This window comes from Eschrichtius robustus, chromosome 2, assembly GCF_028021215.1.
Source record: "Eschrichtius robustus isolate mEscRob2 chromosome 2, mEscRob2.pri, whole genome shotgun sequence".
NCBI lineage: Eukaryota > Metazoa > Chordata > Mammalia > Artiodactyla > Eschrichtiidae > Eschrichtius > Eschrichtius robustus.
In genome coordinates, this window is record NC_090825.1 from 161,605,424 (window position 1) to 161,624,085 (window position 18,662).

Consider the following 18,662-nt stretch of genomic DNA (forward strand, 5'->3'; position numbering starts at 1 on the left):
TTCGCAAAGAAACCTTGTCCCCTGGGCCAGACGCAAGCCTGTCTGGGAAGGTTGTTCGGAACATTAAAGCGTCTAGAGTGCCCGAGGTAACTACGGAGTCCATTAATTGCACCGTAGCCCATGAGTGTTTCTCTGCCTCGTTTTCTCTCATTTTCCCTCTTTCTTTGTCTTTCTTCTTGATTTTCTCTTTCCATCTCCCTGTCTCTCTCTTCCCCCTTCCTCCTTCCATCTTTCCTTCTCTCTCTTCTCCTCTCCTTTCCATAACGTCTTCACACTCCACCCTTTCTTTCTGTTTTAGCTTCAAACATCTCTGTCTTCCCTAGACCAGCTCCAGCCCGCTTCTTCCAGAACCTCCCCCTCTCTGCTGACCTTCATACCAGCTCCCACCTGCTCCCTTTTATGTGTGTTTTTGTTTTCTTTTCCTTTCTTTTTTTTTTTTTTGCTCATGAGTCTTTCTTTAACATGAGGGATACACCCTCTTCTGTGCTAGCCGCCCTCTTCCCAGCCTCCCCAGCCACCATTCTCCACTCTGCTTTCACACTTACTGCCCCCACTCCTTCTCCTGGATCAGCTCAGCTGTAATCCCCGCTATTAATCACTCTAATGCACACAGATAAACCCAGTTCCAAACAGGTCCCTCCATTAGGCCAGACGCAGCCTTCAATCAAATAACCCCTCCCCAGCTCTCCTGCCTGCTATGCCCCTCCTGGCCTCTCTATGTGGCTGTTCCAGCTTGCCCCCAGCACTCTAACCCCAAATGTCCATGTCCTGGGTCCTCATTGCCCTCCCTCCCTAGGGTCACTGACCCTCCATCCACAGCCCAGGTGTCCTTCCCCACTCCAGATCCCCCAGATAAGCTACGCTTCCACAGCCCCTGAGCTCAGCGACTCCACACGCTATGACTTCTTCTCCCGCGTGGTGCCACCTGACTCCTACCAGGCCCAGGCCATGGTGGACATCGTGCGGGCATTGGGATGGAACTACGTGTCCACGCTGGCCTCCGAGGGCAACTATGGCGAGAGTGGGGTTGACGCCTTTGTGCAGATCTCCCGAGAGGCTGGTGAGCTTGGGGCAGGGGCGTCTGAGGCATGAAGGAGCCTATAGAGGGTACGTTGGACAGGCCATAAGCAGTGAGGTAGGGCACTGGGTTCATGATGGGGAGCCTGGATGGTGCCCCCTGTGGGGGTCCTTTGAAAGACAGCCCCTGCCACAGTCATGAGTGGTGGTGGCCCTGGTGGGTGAATGGGTGGGACCGCAGCTGACTTTGGCATCTCCGACACCCAGGGGGCGTCTGTATTGCCCAGTCCATCAAGATTCCCAGGGAACCAAAGCCAGGAGAATTCAATAAGGTGATCAGGAGACTCATGGAGACACCAAATGCCCGGGGCATCATTATCTTTGCCAACGAGGATGACATCAGGTGGGACAGATGGCATGTTCAATCACTGTGTTCTTCAAAGGCTCTCCTTGAAGACGCTGCCACCTCTTCTCACATATCCCAGCCACGTACATCCTCCTTTCCCTCTTTCTCGCCTTCCCTTACCTTCCTGCCCCCACATACCTTTTCTACTGCCGCCTCTCTGTCTGGTGCCCCCAGAAATGAACCAGGCCTGGTCTGGGTGAACATGCTCGAAACCTTGCCAGGGAAACACAAGAATATATGTCTGTTTCTATAATTAACAGTGGGGGAGAGACTGGTGGGCACATGTAAGTGCAGAAAATGAGCTGTCAGGGAAGGACTCCCAGGGGTAGGAGGGTATCAGCAGAAGGCCATGGACCCCGGCCTGAGCCCCAGCAAGAGAAGGTAGGCCCTTCTTAAAGGCAGCATGCAGTGGACTATGGTGCGTAGAACAAGAGGGCAGGCCTGGGGTCAGAGCCTGGCTGGACCCTTTACTACCTGAGAAACCCAGGGCAAGTGTCCTAAACTCCCTACATCCTACTTTTCCTGATAAACAAAGGGTCTGATGAGTGATGCAGAATGGGATAGATGGAGAGAGAAGAATGGAAAGTGACCAGAGTTAAGTTGGGGGAGGCTCTCCGGCCCTCACTCACCCCTACCCTATCCTTACCAGGAGGGTCCTGGAGGCTGCACGCCAGGCCAACCTGACCAGCTACTTCCTGTGGGTCGGCTCAGACAGCTGGGGAGCCAAGATCTCACCCATCCTGAACCTGGAGGACGTGGCCGTGGGAGCCATCACCATCCTGCCCAAAAGGGCCTCTATTGATGGTGAGTGGGGGCACGCCCTTCCCCACTGCATCTCCCACCCATATTTGTCCTTCCCCACGATCCCCTCTTGGGGGGTGCTCATTTTCCCCTTCTATAAAATTGTACCGTGATCCAGGGTCCCTTCTAGGATTCCCAGATTCTAGAATTCTGAGATTCTGTGAATACATCCCTCCAAGCAGTGTTTGAATGAATTGGCAAATGAGGAAATGCACATCCCACTCTACAGGGTGAAGAATTGTTAGGTTTTGTTTGTTTGTTTAGTTTTGTGTTAATTCAATGCCTGTATTCCTGGTTCTGCCAAAGGCACTCTAATTTGAGGGTGACTGTGGGAGGGATAGAAACCAAGGATGTGGGTCATACTGTCCCGTTGATCAATTAATGAGGCCTTCCTCTCCACCCCTCCTCCACCATCCCGCCTGTGAATATCTGGAAGAATGCAGGAAAGATGGCCATTTTACACTAGGATTGCTCATTTCCCCAAAGGCTAAACTGAAGATGCTTTGATGAGGCACTTCGGGGCTATTTTGTGAAGCACAGACCCTTGTAAATGCTGAGCCCTGACTCCCAGGGGCTCCCAGCCTTTTCGAGGGGTACACCCACCCTTACACTCTTTCTTTCCCATAGAATGCATTCAGCTGCAAGCAACAGACTAGACTGAGAGTGGTTTTAGCAATAAAGGCGTTTCATTACAAGACAAGAGGTTTCAAAGTAGGGGCAACTTCATGTTTGGGGCAGTGAGTCAATGATGTTCTCAGAGCCCTGAGCTCTGTCTCCCCTTCTGTTCCACCATCCTCTGTAGTTGCCATATGCCTTCTTTTTTTTTTAAAGTCAACCTGTTTTTGTTTTTGTTTTTTTTAATGAATTTATTTATTTATTTATTTTTGGCTGCGGTTGGTCTTTGTTACTGCGTGCGGGCTTTCTCTAGTTGTGGTGAGCGGGGGCTACTCTTCGTTGCGGTGCACGGGCCTCCCATTGCGGTGGCTTCTCTTGTTGCGGAGCACAGGCTCTAGGTGTGTGGGCTTCAGTAGCTGTGGCACGTGGGCTCAGTAGTTGTGGCTTGCAGGCTGTAGAGCTCAGGCTCAGTATTTGTGGCACACGGGCTTAGTTGCCCCGTGGCATGTGGGATCTTCCTGGACCAGGGCTCGAACTCGTGTTCCCTGCACTGGCAGGCAGATTCTTAACCACTGCACCACCAGGGAAGTCCCATGTGCCTTCTTGATTGTGGTGTTTTATTCACAAAGTGGCTGCTGAAGCTCCACCCATTACATCTTCATAGCAGCATCCTAACCAGGAAAGAAAAGGCAGCAAAAAATTCTCTCATGTGGTGAGGCTCTGAGCTTGTATCAGGTTGCAAATTTACCATGGAGTCCCTAGATGGCTTTGAACTCATTGGCCAGGCCAGAAATTGGTCACATGGGTATCCCCAGCTGCAAAGTAAGCAAGCAGTGAAGGGACACAAGTAGTGAGCTGTGGCTGGCTCAGACTGTTGCCAGCCCCCTCCCTCCTTCCCTGTCTCTCAGGATTTGACCAGTACTTCATGACTCGCTCCCTGGAGAACAACCGCCGGAACATCTGGTTTGCTGAGTTCTGGGAAGAGAATTTTAACTGCAAACTGACCAGCTCAGGTACCCAGTCAGACGATTCCACCCGCAAATGCACAGGTGAGAGCTGCCCAGGGTGGCGAGGGTGGTGAGGGAGAAGGTGGGAGGCCCGGCTGGGCATCTGGGAGCCAGGCACACTTCCTCTGGGCATCCCTAGGACAGGTGAGGAACGCATCGGCCGGGACTCTGCCTACGAGCAGGAAGGGAAGGTGCAGTTTGTGATCGATGCTGTGTACGCCATTGCCCACGCCCTCCACAGCATGCACCAGGCTCTCTGCCCCGGGCACACAGGCCTGTGCCCAGCAATGGAGCCCACCGACGGGCGGACGCTGCTGCAGTATATTCGAGCTGTACGTTTCAACGGTGAGTGGGAGCCAGAGCCCCTACGTGAATGAGGGGAAACCTGCTGGGATGGAGTTCTCAGGACCTGGGACGACTCAGGATGGAAGGAATGGGAGAGCAGAAGGGTATAGTGGGAGCATCTGGGCCTGAGAGCTGGAGGCTCAAGCCAAGTTCTGGGGAACAGTTTTTAACACTCCTCCTTCTCCAGCCTTCAGTACCTCCTGCCCCAGGCTGCAAATTCCAGGTGTTGGGGAACTTCTCTGTGACCCCTTCTGCCTGGATCCCTCAGAGGGTCACACACAACTCTCCTCTCCATTGCACAGAGTTTGGAGTCATCTGGTCTCTGAGGGCACGCATGGGGCACAGTGCAGACTGTGCAAAGGCACTGCTTGCACAGTGGACAGGCAGCCCACTCCGAGTCTCAGGCCTCCGAATGCCTCCCCAGCCAGGCCCTGTGCTGCCTGAGCACAAGGCATGAGTCTGTGTCCCCCCAATACGAGTGGAGGGCCTGGCACATGGTCAGGGCTCAGAATAAGGGTTTCTGAAAAGGCCCAGATGGACTCAGCCGTGCTTATGGTTTGCTGGGGGGGCTTCACATTGTGTTCAATTACAATCCTTTAGTAAATTAAGAACTCTCTTCTTCCACCAAATGTTGAGCACCTTTTCTCTGCCAAGCTCTCTGTTAAAGAGCATGACTTAGGGATTTCCCTGGCGGTCCAGTGGTTAAGACTCTGTGCTTCCACCGCAGGGGACACAGGTTCAATCCCTGGTCAGGGAACTAAGATCCCTCGTGCCGAGTGGCCAAAAAGTTATAAATAAATAAATAAAGAGCATGACTTAATAGCACTCCAGAACAGCTCTGCAAGCTGGTAGAACAAGCTTCTAAAAGAAATAAAGCTGATTGTTCAAATCAGTACCTTTGTAAGTCTGAACTCATCCTCTCGCCTGCACAGTTAAGGTCTTTCTTATTCTTTTTAAATTGTGGTAACATGCACATAGCATAATATTTACTATCTTAACCATTTTTAAGTGTACAGTTTAGTGGTGTACATTGTTGTGCAGTCAATCTCTAGAACTCTTTTTATCGTACAGAACTGAAACTCTGTACCCATTAAACACTAACTCCCCATTTCCCCCTCCCCCAGCATTCTACATTTTGTCTGTGAATTTGACTGCTCTAAGTACCTCATATGAGTGGAATCACACAGTATTTGTCCTTTTGTGACTGGCTTATTTCACTTATCATAATGTTCTCAAGGTTCATCCATGTTGTAGAATGTGTCAGAATTTCCAACCTTTCTAAGGCTGAATAACATTCCATTGTATGTATAGACCACAATTTGCTTACCCGTTCATCCGTTGATGGACACTTGCGTTTATTCCACGTTTTAGCTACTGTGAATAATGCTGCTGTGAACATAAGTGTACAAATATCTCTTTGAGTCCCTGCTTTCCATTATTTTGGGTATATAGCTAGAAAAGGAATTGCTGGATTGTGTGGTAATTCTATGTTTAATTTCTTGAGGAACCACCATATTGTTTTCCGCAGTGAATGCATCATTTCGCATTCCCACCAGTGAAGTATAGGGTTTCAATGTCTCCGTACACTTGCCAACACTTACTTTCTGTTGTTTTGACAGTGGCTATCCTAAATGGGTGTGAGGTGGTATCTCACTGAGGTTTTGATCCAAATTTCCCTGATGATAGGCGATGCTGAGCACCTTTTCACGTGCTTGCTAAGCTCTTCCTTTGTCCCGGCTGGGCCTCTGATGGGCTCGAGAACCAGCTGAGGATGACAGGCTCTCCTTCCAGGCAGCGCAGGAACCCCTGTGATGTTCAATGAGAACGGGGATGCACCCGGGCGATACGACATCTTCCAGTACCAGGTGACCAATGGCAGTGCGGGCAGTGGCAGCTACCAGGCTGTGGGCCAGTGGGCAGAGACCCTCAGGCTGGATGTGAGTGGCACAGGATGAGCTCTGGGCACAGGGAGGCGGACTCACCTTCCTGGAGGCGGGAGTCGCAGGTCCCGGTGTTCCCTGTGTCCCAGGTGGAAGCCCTGCAGTGGTCGGGAGACCCCCGAGAGGTGCCCGAGTCTCAGTGCAGCCTCCCCTGTGGGCCGGGGGAGCGGAAAAAGATGGTGAAGGGCGTCCCCTGCTGTTGGCACTGTGAGGCCTGCGACGGGTACCGCTTCCAGGTGGACGAGTTCACTTGCGAGGCCTGCCCCCGGGACATGAGGCCCACGCGCAACCACACGGGCTGCCGCCCCACGCCAGTGGTCCGCCTGTCCTGGTCCTCGCCCTGGGCGGCCCCGCCCCTCCTCTTGGCCGTGCTGGGTATCATGGCCACCACCACAGTTGTGGCCACCTTCGTGCGGCACAACAACACGCCCATCGTCCGGGCCTCCGGCCGCGAGCTCAGTTACGTCCTGCTCACCGGCATCTTCCTCATCTACACGGTCACCTTCCTCATGGTGGCTGAGCCCGGGGCGGCTGTCTGCGCTGCCCGCAGGCTCTTCCTCGGCCTGGGAACCACCCTCAGCTACTCTGCCTTGCTCACCAAGACCAACCGCATCTACCGCATCTTTGAGCAAGGGAAGCGCTCGGTCACGCCCCCGCCCTTCATCAGCCCCACTTCGCAGCTCGTCATCACCTTCAGCTTCACCTCAGTGCAGGTGGGTCCTCGGGGCCCCCAGGGTGACGGGGTGGGCAGACGGGGTCGGGGCTGGGGGTACGGGCACTGACCTCCACCTTAAAAATCAGAGTCCCTCTTCTATTTTGGCCTCTATGTTAAAAAAAAAAAAAAAGTCCCAGGAGTTAGGGCGCTACTGTTTCTGTAACTAGAAGAACTCATTTAGGAGCAGCTGTTTCCTCCTGCTTCATCCTTGGAGGAAAATGGATCAGTAAGGTGGGGAGTGCAAGCATCCAGTTATTTTTCTGTGAAACAGTGAAATTATTTTCAGAAAGTGAACATGCTCTTCCATAGTTTGGCTCCCAGAGCAAAGAGAATCTGATGAATTTCCCCCAAGCAGAGAATCTGTTTCCATAAAGGGAGTTCCTACTGCCCAGTCACTGGGTAACTTGGATAAGAGGCACAGGGTCTAATGATATTATGTGGAGTGAAGCATCCAATTCCATAGATGGCCAGAATTTCATGCTGTATGTGCAGCAAAAGCAGAGTTCCTTTAGGGTTTTCTCTGAGATGGTAATATTACAACATTGGAAATGGCTCCTGTGGTCTGGAAAGCACTGGATGTTTTCTATGTAAAGGGTGCTAAGAGACAAGTGTGTGTGACATCGTATGACATTGCAGAGCCAGCCCAGTTCTCAGGGCCAGGTGGATGGCCCATGCTCAGCTCATTTGGACACGGCTCACTCTCCACCCCAGGAGAGCGCTTCTTCCTATCCAGCTCTGCATATAACATGGTCATTCCCACCCACAGGCCTCAGTCCATCCAATTCTTCACAACTGGAAGGTGCTGCCATTTTCTGGTACATAGCAGGGTCTGAGCGTCCTCTGTCAGGGCCGGAATCTCAGTGCGCAGCCCATCCTCAGAAAACACCTCACTGCTTCCTGCCTGAAACCCCCGTGGCACCTCTTGCCTCAGGATAGAGATGTTTAGACTGCATTCAGTGCCCCCCTCCGGCTCACCTATGGACTCCCCACATTATACCTCCCTTTCTAGAAATCCCAAATCTTTTCAAAGATGCACACCTTCAACTTTACAAGGTTATTCAGCAATATGATGGATGTGAAATGGTATCTCATTGTTTTAATTTGTCTCTACTTACTTGTGCAGCTAGCCTTTGTACTTTCCTCTTCTGTGATGTGCCTGTGCCTGTTCCTGTGCTTTGCTCACTTTCTATTATTTTGTAGGCGTTTATTACCTGTACTGGATGCTAGTTCTTTTACCAAGTACGTGGGTTGCAAATTCAGTGGGGCACATTTTGGTTGCTACTCCCGTGTATCATAGGCCTTGGGTTTTAGTTTCTCTTGGGCAACTTTTCCCCCCATCTAGAGGAGTTCTAAGAAGATCCTCCATGCTTCCTTCCTGGACAGTGGGTGGAGTTTTATTTTATTAGTCCCTTGTTCATGGAGCTGCTGCCTTTGGGAGAATCACATAAAGGTGCTCCTTCTGGGTGTACGAATTATTTAAAAAGCATCCTTTCCTCTAGGATCACATAGCCCTACTCCAGGTGCACAGTATGGCACTGAAGTGTTGGCTAGGTTTCAGCCCCGCTCCTCCCAAGTCAAGCATCTTGTGCAGTGAACGACCTGCACAAATGTAGGGGACGGCCCTTCCAGGGTCCCACCTTTATGCAGGTGTCTTAGTTCCTACTCCCCAGCTTCCCTTGGCTGGAGGTCATGTCTCCCCTCAGTGTGATGGAATTCATACTCCATCTTCTCCTTGTTAGGGCCTGTGTCTGACTCTGGCCTCCCTGGCCACCCGGCATCAGTTCACATTCTTACTGCTCTCCATCCAGTGCCTCTATATTTTGAGCCACACTATGCATTCACACGCAATTTCATTATATCTTGTTCAACAGTTCTCTGGATCTGGAGAAGGAAGGGGGTCCTCAGGAACGTGGTTTGCCATATTGCTAGATTGGATCAAGCTAGTGTTTTCCCACCTACAGAATACATGATACTGCCTCCCTGGAGGGTTGTGAAGAGGAACATCTCTACTGGGCCTGGTTCCTAATCAGTGGGACATGCACTGACTCTTCCCCCCAAGCTGGCATCATGTCCTCACAACAGATTATGAGGGTTCCCATTCAGTAGATAGAGGAGATGTGATTAGGGTCACCGTTCCAGAGCCTCTGCCTGCAGTCACTGCACCTTGCTGGCCTCAGTGAATGGTGCTGGTAATGGCTGAAATACAGGAAGAGGACATCCAGGGCCCCTTCCCCAATCAGCCCAGATGTCCCCAGCACATACTTCCACTGCAGCCCCTTCTCTCCACCTGCCTGTGTCACAGGCGTTTGCCCAGGCAGTCCCCTCCTGGACAACCCTCCCCTCTCCACAGTGGCTCTCAGGCCTGAGCATCCCACTCAATAGGCCAGGAGCCTAAAAGCGACCCTCACCTGCCAGAGATCTCAGTCTAGGGTGAGGCTGGGTGTGTCCTTGATACCATGTTGGCTCCTGCAGGTGGTGGGAGTGATGGCCTGGCTGGGGGCCCAGCCCCCACACAGTGTGATTGACTACGAAGAGCAGCGGACGGTAGAACCAGAGCAGGCCAAAGGGGTGCTCAAGTGCGACATGTCGGATCTGTCCCTCGTCGGCTGCCTGGGCTACAGCCTCTTGCTCATGGTCACATGCACGGTGTACGCCATCAAGGCCCGTGGCGTGCCTGAGACCTTCAATGAGGCCAAGCCCATTGGCTTCACCATGTACACCACCTGCATCATCTGGCTGGCTTTTGTGCCTATCTTCTTTGGCACTGCCCAGTCAGCTGAAAAGGTAATCCGGGTCCCCCGTCGGTTTCATGACCTCGTTTGTTTCCTGCCTGTCCACTGAAGGGCTCGATTATTCCAAGAGCTGGGCCACCCATATGAATGATTGCTTGGTTGGCTGATTCATTCGTGTACTCATTTGTCTTTCCAGTCTCCCTCCGGTTGTTCTCTCAGTCCCCTTTCCATTGTTCATTCATTCATTTTTTCATCCATGCTTCTTCCAACCATCAATTAACTTTCTTTTATTCAATTATCTTTTCATATACTTTATATCTGCCAATCCATTCATCTGTCGGTGTATTTGTTTGACAGTCATTTATTCATGTGTACAGTGGAGCATTTGTTTATTCACCTCTGTCCTCCCTTTGTTTGCCTACTTGCTCCTTTATTCAGGTTTGGTTCATGCATTCATTTGTACATTTGAAAACATGTTCATTCATTCATTCATTAACATGCTCTAGCACTTTTTAGGCATATGGACCATTTCCCCAGGTGTCGCTCTCTGTGAATGAACCTCTCACTTCCCTTGGTCACTTGTCCACTCAGTGCTGTGTCGTATACCCTTCTTCCTGCCTATACCAGAGCCACACTGTGACTACCAATTCTTCATGCCACGAGGCCTTTGCTTACACTGGTCTCCTTTATTAAGTGCTCATTCCCAGTCACTTGACTGAAATAGACTCACCTCCAGGCTGTGTGGGGGTGGAGGGCGGGAGAGACCTGGGCTGAGTCCCACCTGGTCCCTTCCTCCGTGGCTTAGATCTACATCCAAACCACCACACTGACTGTGTCCTTAAGCCTGAGTGCATCGGTGTCCCTCGGCATGCTCTATGTACCCAAAACCTACGTCATCCTTTTCCACCCGGAGCAGAACGTGCAGAAGCGGAAACGGAGCCTCAAGACAACCTCCACAGTGGCAGCCCCACCCAAGGGCGAGGACACAGAGGCCCCCAAGTAGCAAATAGGGGATGAATGGGACAATTGCTCCCCGTCCTCTGTTCTTTTCTTTCCCTCGCTTCATGGTGGAAGCTGTGAAGAGTCCAGATCTGCAGTGAGCAATCAGGGTGGGGAGTCCACAAAGGCTACGCCCAGCAGGATGGAGCTGGCCTGGACCCACATGACACATTTTTCTGTTTTTCTGTGCATGATGGCTTCATACTTCCTCGCTGCAGACCAGAATTTCTACTCCTGGTGGGAACAGCCACCGAGAGAATCCTACTCTGGAGAGGGACTAAACTTACACTCACTGGTTTGAAGTTCAGAGATCATGATGAAGCCCTGGGCTTGGTCCAGTGTGAGTGGATTTCCACCCCTTGATCAACCACCAGAATTTGGAGATTGGGCAGCATGTGAGAATATGTAGACCCCAGAATGAAATTCAGGGTTGGAGTCAGGGAGGAGCAGTTTCCACAAGAGCTCTGTGGGTCTGTATTTTGGACTGAGCACTTGGGCTTGGGTAAATATTTTGCTGGTACAGAGGGATTGAGCCTTGGGTGAGAGCCCTGTGAGAGAAGATGGGCCTGCACAGGACAGGGGGATGAGCAGAGGGAACTGGGATGCTCCCGTGAGATTATTTGTGGCAGGGTCTTTTCCTCGAGATCTTTTCTCCTGGGATCTGGGGGATGTCACTCTTAGAGAACTGCTTTTTTTTTCCTTTCCCATGTGTATTCCCTTAAATGAACCCTGAACTTTAAGAAAATCAGATAAACTTGTGTGGTGGTAGGGGTGTGAGAATAAACTAGCAAGGGTGGCGTTTGCCCTCCTCTGATGCCTGTAAGGGATGGTGTTCACAAGTTGTAGGTTGGGACCAGTGACAGAGAGAGTTGTGTCCATGGCAAAGATTAATTCCAAGTGGATAACTTAGGATGAACATCAAAACTGTTCTCTTCCAATATTTCCTGGGGAGGTCCCCTTTGAAAGTCAAGCATGAGGCATGGGAAGGAAGATGCTTGGACTTCAAATGCATTTTTCAATAATCTTTTTTTAACAAAAAGTTCAGTTTAAGTTAATGGAATTTTATTTCCCTAAGGTAGAATTTAAATTTGTTAAATTGACTCTTTTTATTTATCAGTATGAATTCTGCAGTATCTAATGTCTGGAACTGATTTTGAAGATCAACCACACTTCATACAACATGGAGACTCTTCCCTAGACAGAGTCTCTGCATAAGAATTTTGACCTTGGGACTAGGTGTTTCTGCATTCTTTAATAGGGCTTCTCCTCAGAATAACATTTTTGGTGTACAGATTCTCCTTCCTCACATTTGTTGCATTCCTAGGAAATCTCCACAGTGTGAATTATGACATTTCATATATTGCTGGATGCTTACCAAAATTCATTATTTCATACAGCTTCTCTCCTGTGTGGGTTTCCTGATGTACAATGAGGTATGTTTTCTTGCTGATGGCTTTTCCACATTAGTGCTTTGATAGGGTTTTTCTCCTATATTAACTCTTAGAGAGCAATGAGCTCTGATCTCCAAATGAAGGTTTTCCTGTATTTATTATTTTCTTGGTGTTTCTCTCAGTATGAATTCTCTGATGTACGGTGAGTCTTGACTTCTAGTTGAAAACTTTTCCACAGTTTTTACATTTTGTGGTTTTCCCCACTCTGAACTCTGTGACTTAGATTTTGGATGATTTCTTAGTAAAAGCTTTTCCACATTTAGAGGTTTTCTCCCCATGTGAAGTTTCAGACTTAGAGCCCTGGCTTCCTGCTGAAGACTTTCATACACCCACACATTCATTCAGACTGGTCTCTCTGATGTGGATTCTTTGATGCACAGTGAGTTCTGTCGTCTTCTTCTGGGTCTTCTCACATTCAGGTCACTTGTAGAAAATGCATGCACCATTTTGTGTGCAGTGGGGGCATCCTCTATTGCTAAAGGCATTGTCATATTTAGTACATTTGTGAGATTTCTCTCCTTTCTGAATTCTCTAATGTGTACAAAGTTCTGACTCCTGGAAGAGGGCTTTTCCACATTCAGTGTGTACATAAGATCTCTACCTTGGATCATTTCTTTGATGTTCAGTGGGGGTTGACAAATCCTTGAAGGTTTTTCCATGCTCTTTGCATGCATAGTTTGCCTTCTCCAATGTCCAATCAATCAATTTGAACCCCTGAAAAAAGTTTTTCCCCCAAATTTGTGGAATTTATAAGGCATTCTGCCTGTGTGTTTCATTTTCTGTTGAATAAGAGCCAGGCTATACCTATAGGCTTTCTCACATTCATTGTCCTTGAATGATTTCTCATCAGTATGGATTATATATTCCAGTGAAAACCGGGTTCTGGTTGGAGGCTTTTCCACATTACAATCACAGTATTTCTCTCCAGTATGAGTTCTCTAAAGCAGAGTAAGATTACATTTTGTTATAAGCTTTTATTCACCATGTTCAATGTGTTGAGACTTGTGCAGGAAGGATTTTTTTATATTACTTATATTCTTATGCATTTTCACTAGTGTGTTTTTTTTGGACACATTTATAACATTTATTACAACTTTGTCACATTTATTACATTTTGTGATCTTTGGAAATTTCTCCCAAATTCATTACATTCATTGTCTCTCACTTTATTCAGTAATCTCTCCGTAAATAAATGTAACTTTTCCCAAACGTTTGACTTGGGTTTTCTGTTCCTTTTGTATATAGTTATTGATTTGCAGGACTCCCTCTAAAATGGAATAAAATGATAATTCCAAGTGAATCTTTTCACCATCATTTTATAGAAGGAAACCTCTTCAGGAATACTCTGTTATATTGACGTCTTTGCCACTAAATATGAAAAATTCCTAAGCGTAAACATTTCCCACCTCTTGGGCTTTGAGGGGGGAAATCTGCTCAAGTGTGGAAAGAGCAGAGTACTGAAAGCTATGACAAGTAGGTTGGGAGTTTCAGAGATGGCATTTTAATCTGTGGAGCAAAAAGTTGGAATCAAGATGGGCTGCAGGTCTGAAAGGGGAAGACTGAGTGGGAGGATTGGATGGAAAAGGCAAAGAAAGGTGTAGAGAGGCACTAATGGTGATGGGACTGGGTTTGGACGTTTTTAGCCTCATCACTTCATTCATGGATTACTATCGCAAGACTTTAACTAGTCTTTCTGCTTTCTGTTTTTTCCCCCTTTTCATCCTACACACCAGTATCAAAATCATCATGCCAGGGCACCAGCTCCCCACATTTATAGGAACAATTGCTGTGGGTTCTTCCCTCTCCCAACACCTGCATCAGGCTGTGATTCATTCTCATATTTACCTGCAGACTCAGAGGCAGAAATCGCAGGAAGGGTGCATTAGTCTAGAGAATCATGGCCTCATGCACTGTTCACTGATATAATCTGACAGATTAAGCATCATTAGGTTATTCTACCAGAGCTCTTGAGTACTGAATTTACCTGTAGTATCAACTTTCTAGTTTTTTCCCCATTCTGATTTGCTACACAGGGAAAATTTCCAGAATCCACAGACCTTGTCTTGCCCCTGCCACTGTATACTTCCTTCAGTCAGCTTTCACATCTTGACTTGTACAGCACTGAAGTTAAGACATCTTGCGATCAATTCCAGCTCTGCCACTTACTAGATGGGTGACTTTGGGCAAGATAATTAGCCTCTCCCAAAGCCAGTCTCCTTAATGATCTCCACAGAGATGCCCAAATCATTGACCCCATTTACCTACTACTGACCCTCCTAGTCCTACCAATCACTGTCCATGCAGACCCCATTCATTAAGCGAAGTCCTCAGCTGACAAGTCCCAACACCCCATCTCAGACCCACTGGCTCTCTGATTCACTGATCTCGACAGACTGCTCATTCGTTGTTGCTCCAACAATTAACATTGGATGTTTCCTCTGTGCTAAGCACCTGGGATACATCAGTCTATAAAATAGACAAGGATTGTCTCCTTCATGGAACTTACATCCTAGTTGTGGAGACAAACAATAAACAATATATAAGACAAATAAATTATGAAATATGTTAGGAGGTGGTAAAGTGCTGTGGAAAAAAGGAAATATAGAAGGGTAGGGAGAAAGGGAAAGACTAGAGGGGATGGGCTGCAATTTAAATAAAGTGGTTAGTGTAAGCTTCCTTGAGAAGGTGGAACTTGAAGGAAGTGGGGAGTGAGCCATGGAATTATCTGGGGTAAGAAGGGTCTAGTGGATGGAGCGGCCAGTGCAGAAGCCCTAGGGCAAGGGCATGCATGTGTGTCTGAAGACCCAGTCAAGAGGCTGGTGTGATTGCAGCAGGGCGAGTGGAGGAAACAATGTGAGAAAGGTAGGTGAGGTATATCAGTCAGAGTTCTCCAGAGAAGCAGAACCAATAGAACATATTTGTTTCTCTGGAGAACGCTCATAGGTAGATTAGATAAAGAGATAGAGATATAGAGAATATATAGTATGTATAGATATAGAAAGGCTAACAAATAGATGGATAGATCTATCTATCTATCTATCTTATCATCTTTCTATCTATCTGTCTAACTTATACCCAATAGGATGGGTGTGTGTGTGTGTGTGTGTGTGTGTGTGTGTGTATGCATAATGTCAAGACATATATTTTAAGAAATGGCTCCCAAATTGGTTCAAGATGGCGGAGTAGAAGGATGTGTGCTTACTCCCTCTTGTGAGAGCACTGGAATCACAAATGACTGCAGAACAATCATCGACAGAAAAACACTGGAACTCACCAAAAAAGATACCCCACATCCAAAGACAAAGGAGAATCCACAATGAGATGGTAGGAGGGGCACAATCACAATAAAATCAATTCCCATAACTGCTGGGTGGGTGACCCACAGACTGGAGAACACTTATACCACAGAAGTCCACCCACTGGAGTGAAGGTTCTGAGCCCCACGACAGGCTTCCCAACCTGGGGGTCCAGCAACGGGAGGAGGAATTCCTAGAGAATCAGACTTTGAAGGCTAGCAGGATTTGATTGCAGGATTTTGACAGGACTGGGGGAAACAGAGACTCCACACGTGGAGGGCACACACAAAGTAGTGTGCACATTGGGACCCAGGGGGAAGAAGCAGTGACCCCATAGGAGACTGAAGCAGACCTAACTGCTACTGTTGTAGGGTCTCCTGCAGAGGCGGGGGGGGGGGTGCGCTGTGGCTCATCATGAGGACAAGGAGACTGGCAGAAGTTCTGGGAAGTGCTCCTTGGCATGAGCCCTCCCAGAGTCCGCCATCAGCCCCACCAAAGAGCTGGGTAGGCTCCAATGTTGGGTCACCTCAGGCCAAACAACTAACAGGGAGGGAACCCAGCCCCACACATCAGCAGACAAGCAGATTAAAGTTTTACTGAGCTCTGCTCATCAAAGCAACACCCAGCTCTACCCACCACCAGTCCCTCCCATCAGGAAACTTTCACAAGCCTCTTAGATAACCTCATCCACCAGAGGGCAGACAGCAGAATCAAGAAGAACTACAATCCTGCAGCCTGTGGAACAAAAACCACATTCACAGAAAGATAGACAAGATGAAAAGGCAGAGGGCTATGTACCAGATGAAGGAACAAGATAAAACCCCAGAAAAACAACTAAATGAAGTGGAGATAGGCAAACTTCCAGAAAAAGAATTCAAAATAATGATAGTGAAGATGATCCAGGACCTCAGAAAAAGAATGGAGGCAAAGATCGAGAAGCTGCAAGGAATGTTTAACAAAGACCTAGAAGAATTAAAGAACAAACAAACAGAGATGAGCAATACAATAACTGAAGTGAAAACTACACTAGAAGGAATCAATAGCAGAATAACTGAGGCAGAAGAACGGATAAGTGACCTGGAAGACAGAATGCTGGAATTCACTGTTGTGGAACAGAATAAAGAAGAAAGAATGAAAAGAAATGAAGACCGCCTAAGAGACCTCTGGGACAACATTAAACGCAACAACATTCACATTATAGGGGTCCCAGAAGGAGAAGAGAGAGAGATGGGACCAGAGGAAATATTTGAAGAGAATATAGTCAAAAACGTCCCTAACATGGGAAAGAAAATAGCCACCCAAATCCAGGAAGCACAGAGAGTTCCAGTCAGGATAAACCCAAGTAGAACCACACCGAGACACATAGTAATCAAACTGGCAAAAAATAAACACAAAGAAAAATTATTGAAAGCAACAAGGGAAAAATGACAAATAACATACAAGGGAACTCCCATAAGGTTAACAGCTGATTTCTCAGCAGAAACCCTGCAAGCCATAAGGGAGTGGTATGATATATTTAAAGTGATGAAAGGGAAGAACCTACAACCAAGATTACTCTACCTGGCAAGGATCTCATTCAGATTTGACAGAGAAATCAAAAGCTTTACAGACAAGCAAAAGCTAAGAGAATTTAGCACCACCAAACCAGCTCTACAACAAATGCTAAAGGAACTTCTCTAAGCAGGAAACACAAGAGAAGAAAAGGACCTACAAAAACAAACCCATAACAATTAAGAAAATGGTAATAGGAACATACATATTGATAATTACCTTAAACGTGAATGGATTAAATGCTCCAACCAAAAGACACAGGCTTGCAGAATGGATACAAACACAAGACCCATATATAGGCTGTCTATAAGAGACCCACTTCAGACCTAGGGACACATACAGACTGAAAATGAGGGGATGGAAAAAGATATTCCATGCAAATGGAAATCAAAAGAAAGCTGGAGTAGCTATACTCATATCAGAAAAAATAGACTTTAAAATAAAGAATGTTACAAGAGACAAAGGAGGACACTACATAATGATCAAGGGATCAATCCAAGAAAGATAATAACAATTACAAATATATATGCACCCAACATAGGAGCACCTCAATACATAAGGCAACTGCTAACAGCTATAAAAGAGGAAATCAACAGTAACACAAATATAGTTGGGGACATTAACACCTCACTTACACCAATGGACATATCATCCAAACAGAAAATTAATAAGGAAACACAAGCTTTAAATTACACAATAGACCAGATAGATTTAATTGATATTTATAGGACATTCCGTCCAAAAACAGCAGATTACACTTTCTTCTCAAGTGCACATGGAACATTCTCCAGGATTGATCACATCTTGGGTCACAAATCAAGCTTCAGTAAATTTAAGAAAATTGAAATCATATCAAGCATCTTTTCTGACCACAACACTATGAGATTAGAAATCAATTACAGGGAATAAACCGTAAAAAACACAAACATATGGAGGCTAAACAATACATTACTAAATAACCAAGAGATCACTGATGCAATCAAAGAGGAAATCAAAAAACACCTAGAGACACATGACAATGAAAACACCATGATCCATAACCTATGGGATGCAGCAAAAGCAGTTCTAAGAGGGAAGTTTATAGCTATACAAGCCTACCTCAGGAAACAAGAAAAATCTCAAATAAACAATCTAATCTTACACCTAAAGCAACTAGAGAAAGAAGAACAAACAAAACCCAAAGATAGCAGAAGGAAAGAAATCATAAAGATCAGAACAGAAACAAATGAAATAGAAACAAAGAAAACAATAGCAAGGATCAATAAAACTAAAAGCTGGTTCGTTGAGAAGATAAACAAAATTGATAAACCATTAGCCAGACTCATCAAGAAAAAGAGGGAGAGGACTCAAATCAATAAAATTAGAAATGAAAAAGGAGAAGTTACAACAGACACCGCAGAAATACAAAGCATCCTAAGAGACTACTACAAGCAACCCTATGCCAATAAAATGGACAACCTGGAAGAAATGGACAAATTCTTAGAAAGGTATAACCTTCCCAGACTGAACAAGGAAGAAACAGAAAATATGAACAGACCAATCACAAGTAATGAAATTGAAACTGTGATTAAAAATCTTCCAACAAACAAAAGTCCAGGACCAGATGGCTTCACAGGTGAATTCTATCAAACATTTAGAGAAGAGCTAACACCCATCCTTCTCAAACTCTTCCAAAAAATTGCAGAGGAAGGAACACTCCCAAACTCATTCTATGAAGCCACCATCACCCTGATACCAAAACCAGACTAAGATACTACAAAAAAAGAAAATTACAGACCAATATCACT

The 18,662-nt window shown here is 47.0% G+C and overlaps 1 protein-coding gene across 1 annotated transcript in view; it reads left to right on the plus strand.

The window, feature by feature from the left end:
- Positions 1 to 10,581, plus strand: part of GRM6 (glutamate metabotropic receptor 6) — a 48,570-nt gene extending 37,989 nt beyond the window's left edge. The window contains exons 6-14 of the mRNA XM_068534929.1: positions 844 to 1,060; positions 1,285 to 1,420; positions 2,073 to 2,227; positions 3,748 to 3,888; positions 3,991 to 4,191; positions 5,983 to 6,128; positions 6,221 to 6,844; positions 9,319 to 9,630; positions 10,384 to 10,581. Coding sequence (XP_068391030.1) covers positions 844 to 1,060; positions 1,285 to 1,420; positions 2,073 to 2,227; positions 3,748 to 3,888; positions 3,991 to 4,191; positions 5,983 to 6,128; positions 6,221 to 6,844; positions 9,319 to 9,630; positions 10,384 to 10,581 — 2,130 coding nt within the window. The remainder of the gene's footprint in view (positions 1 to 843; positions 1,061 to 1,284; positions 1,421 to 2,072; positions 2,228 to 3,747; positions 3,889 to 3,990; positions 4,192 to 5,982; positions 6,129 to 6,220; positions 6,845 to 9,318; positions 9,631 to 10,383) is intronic.
- Positions 10,582 to 18,662: the final 8,081 nt, after the last annotated feature.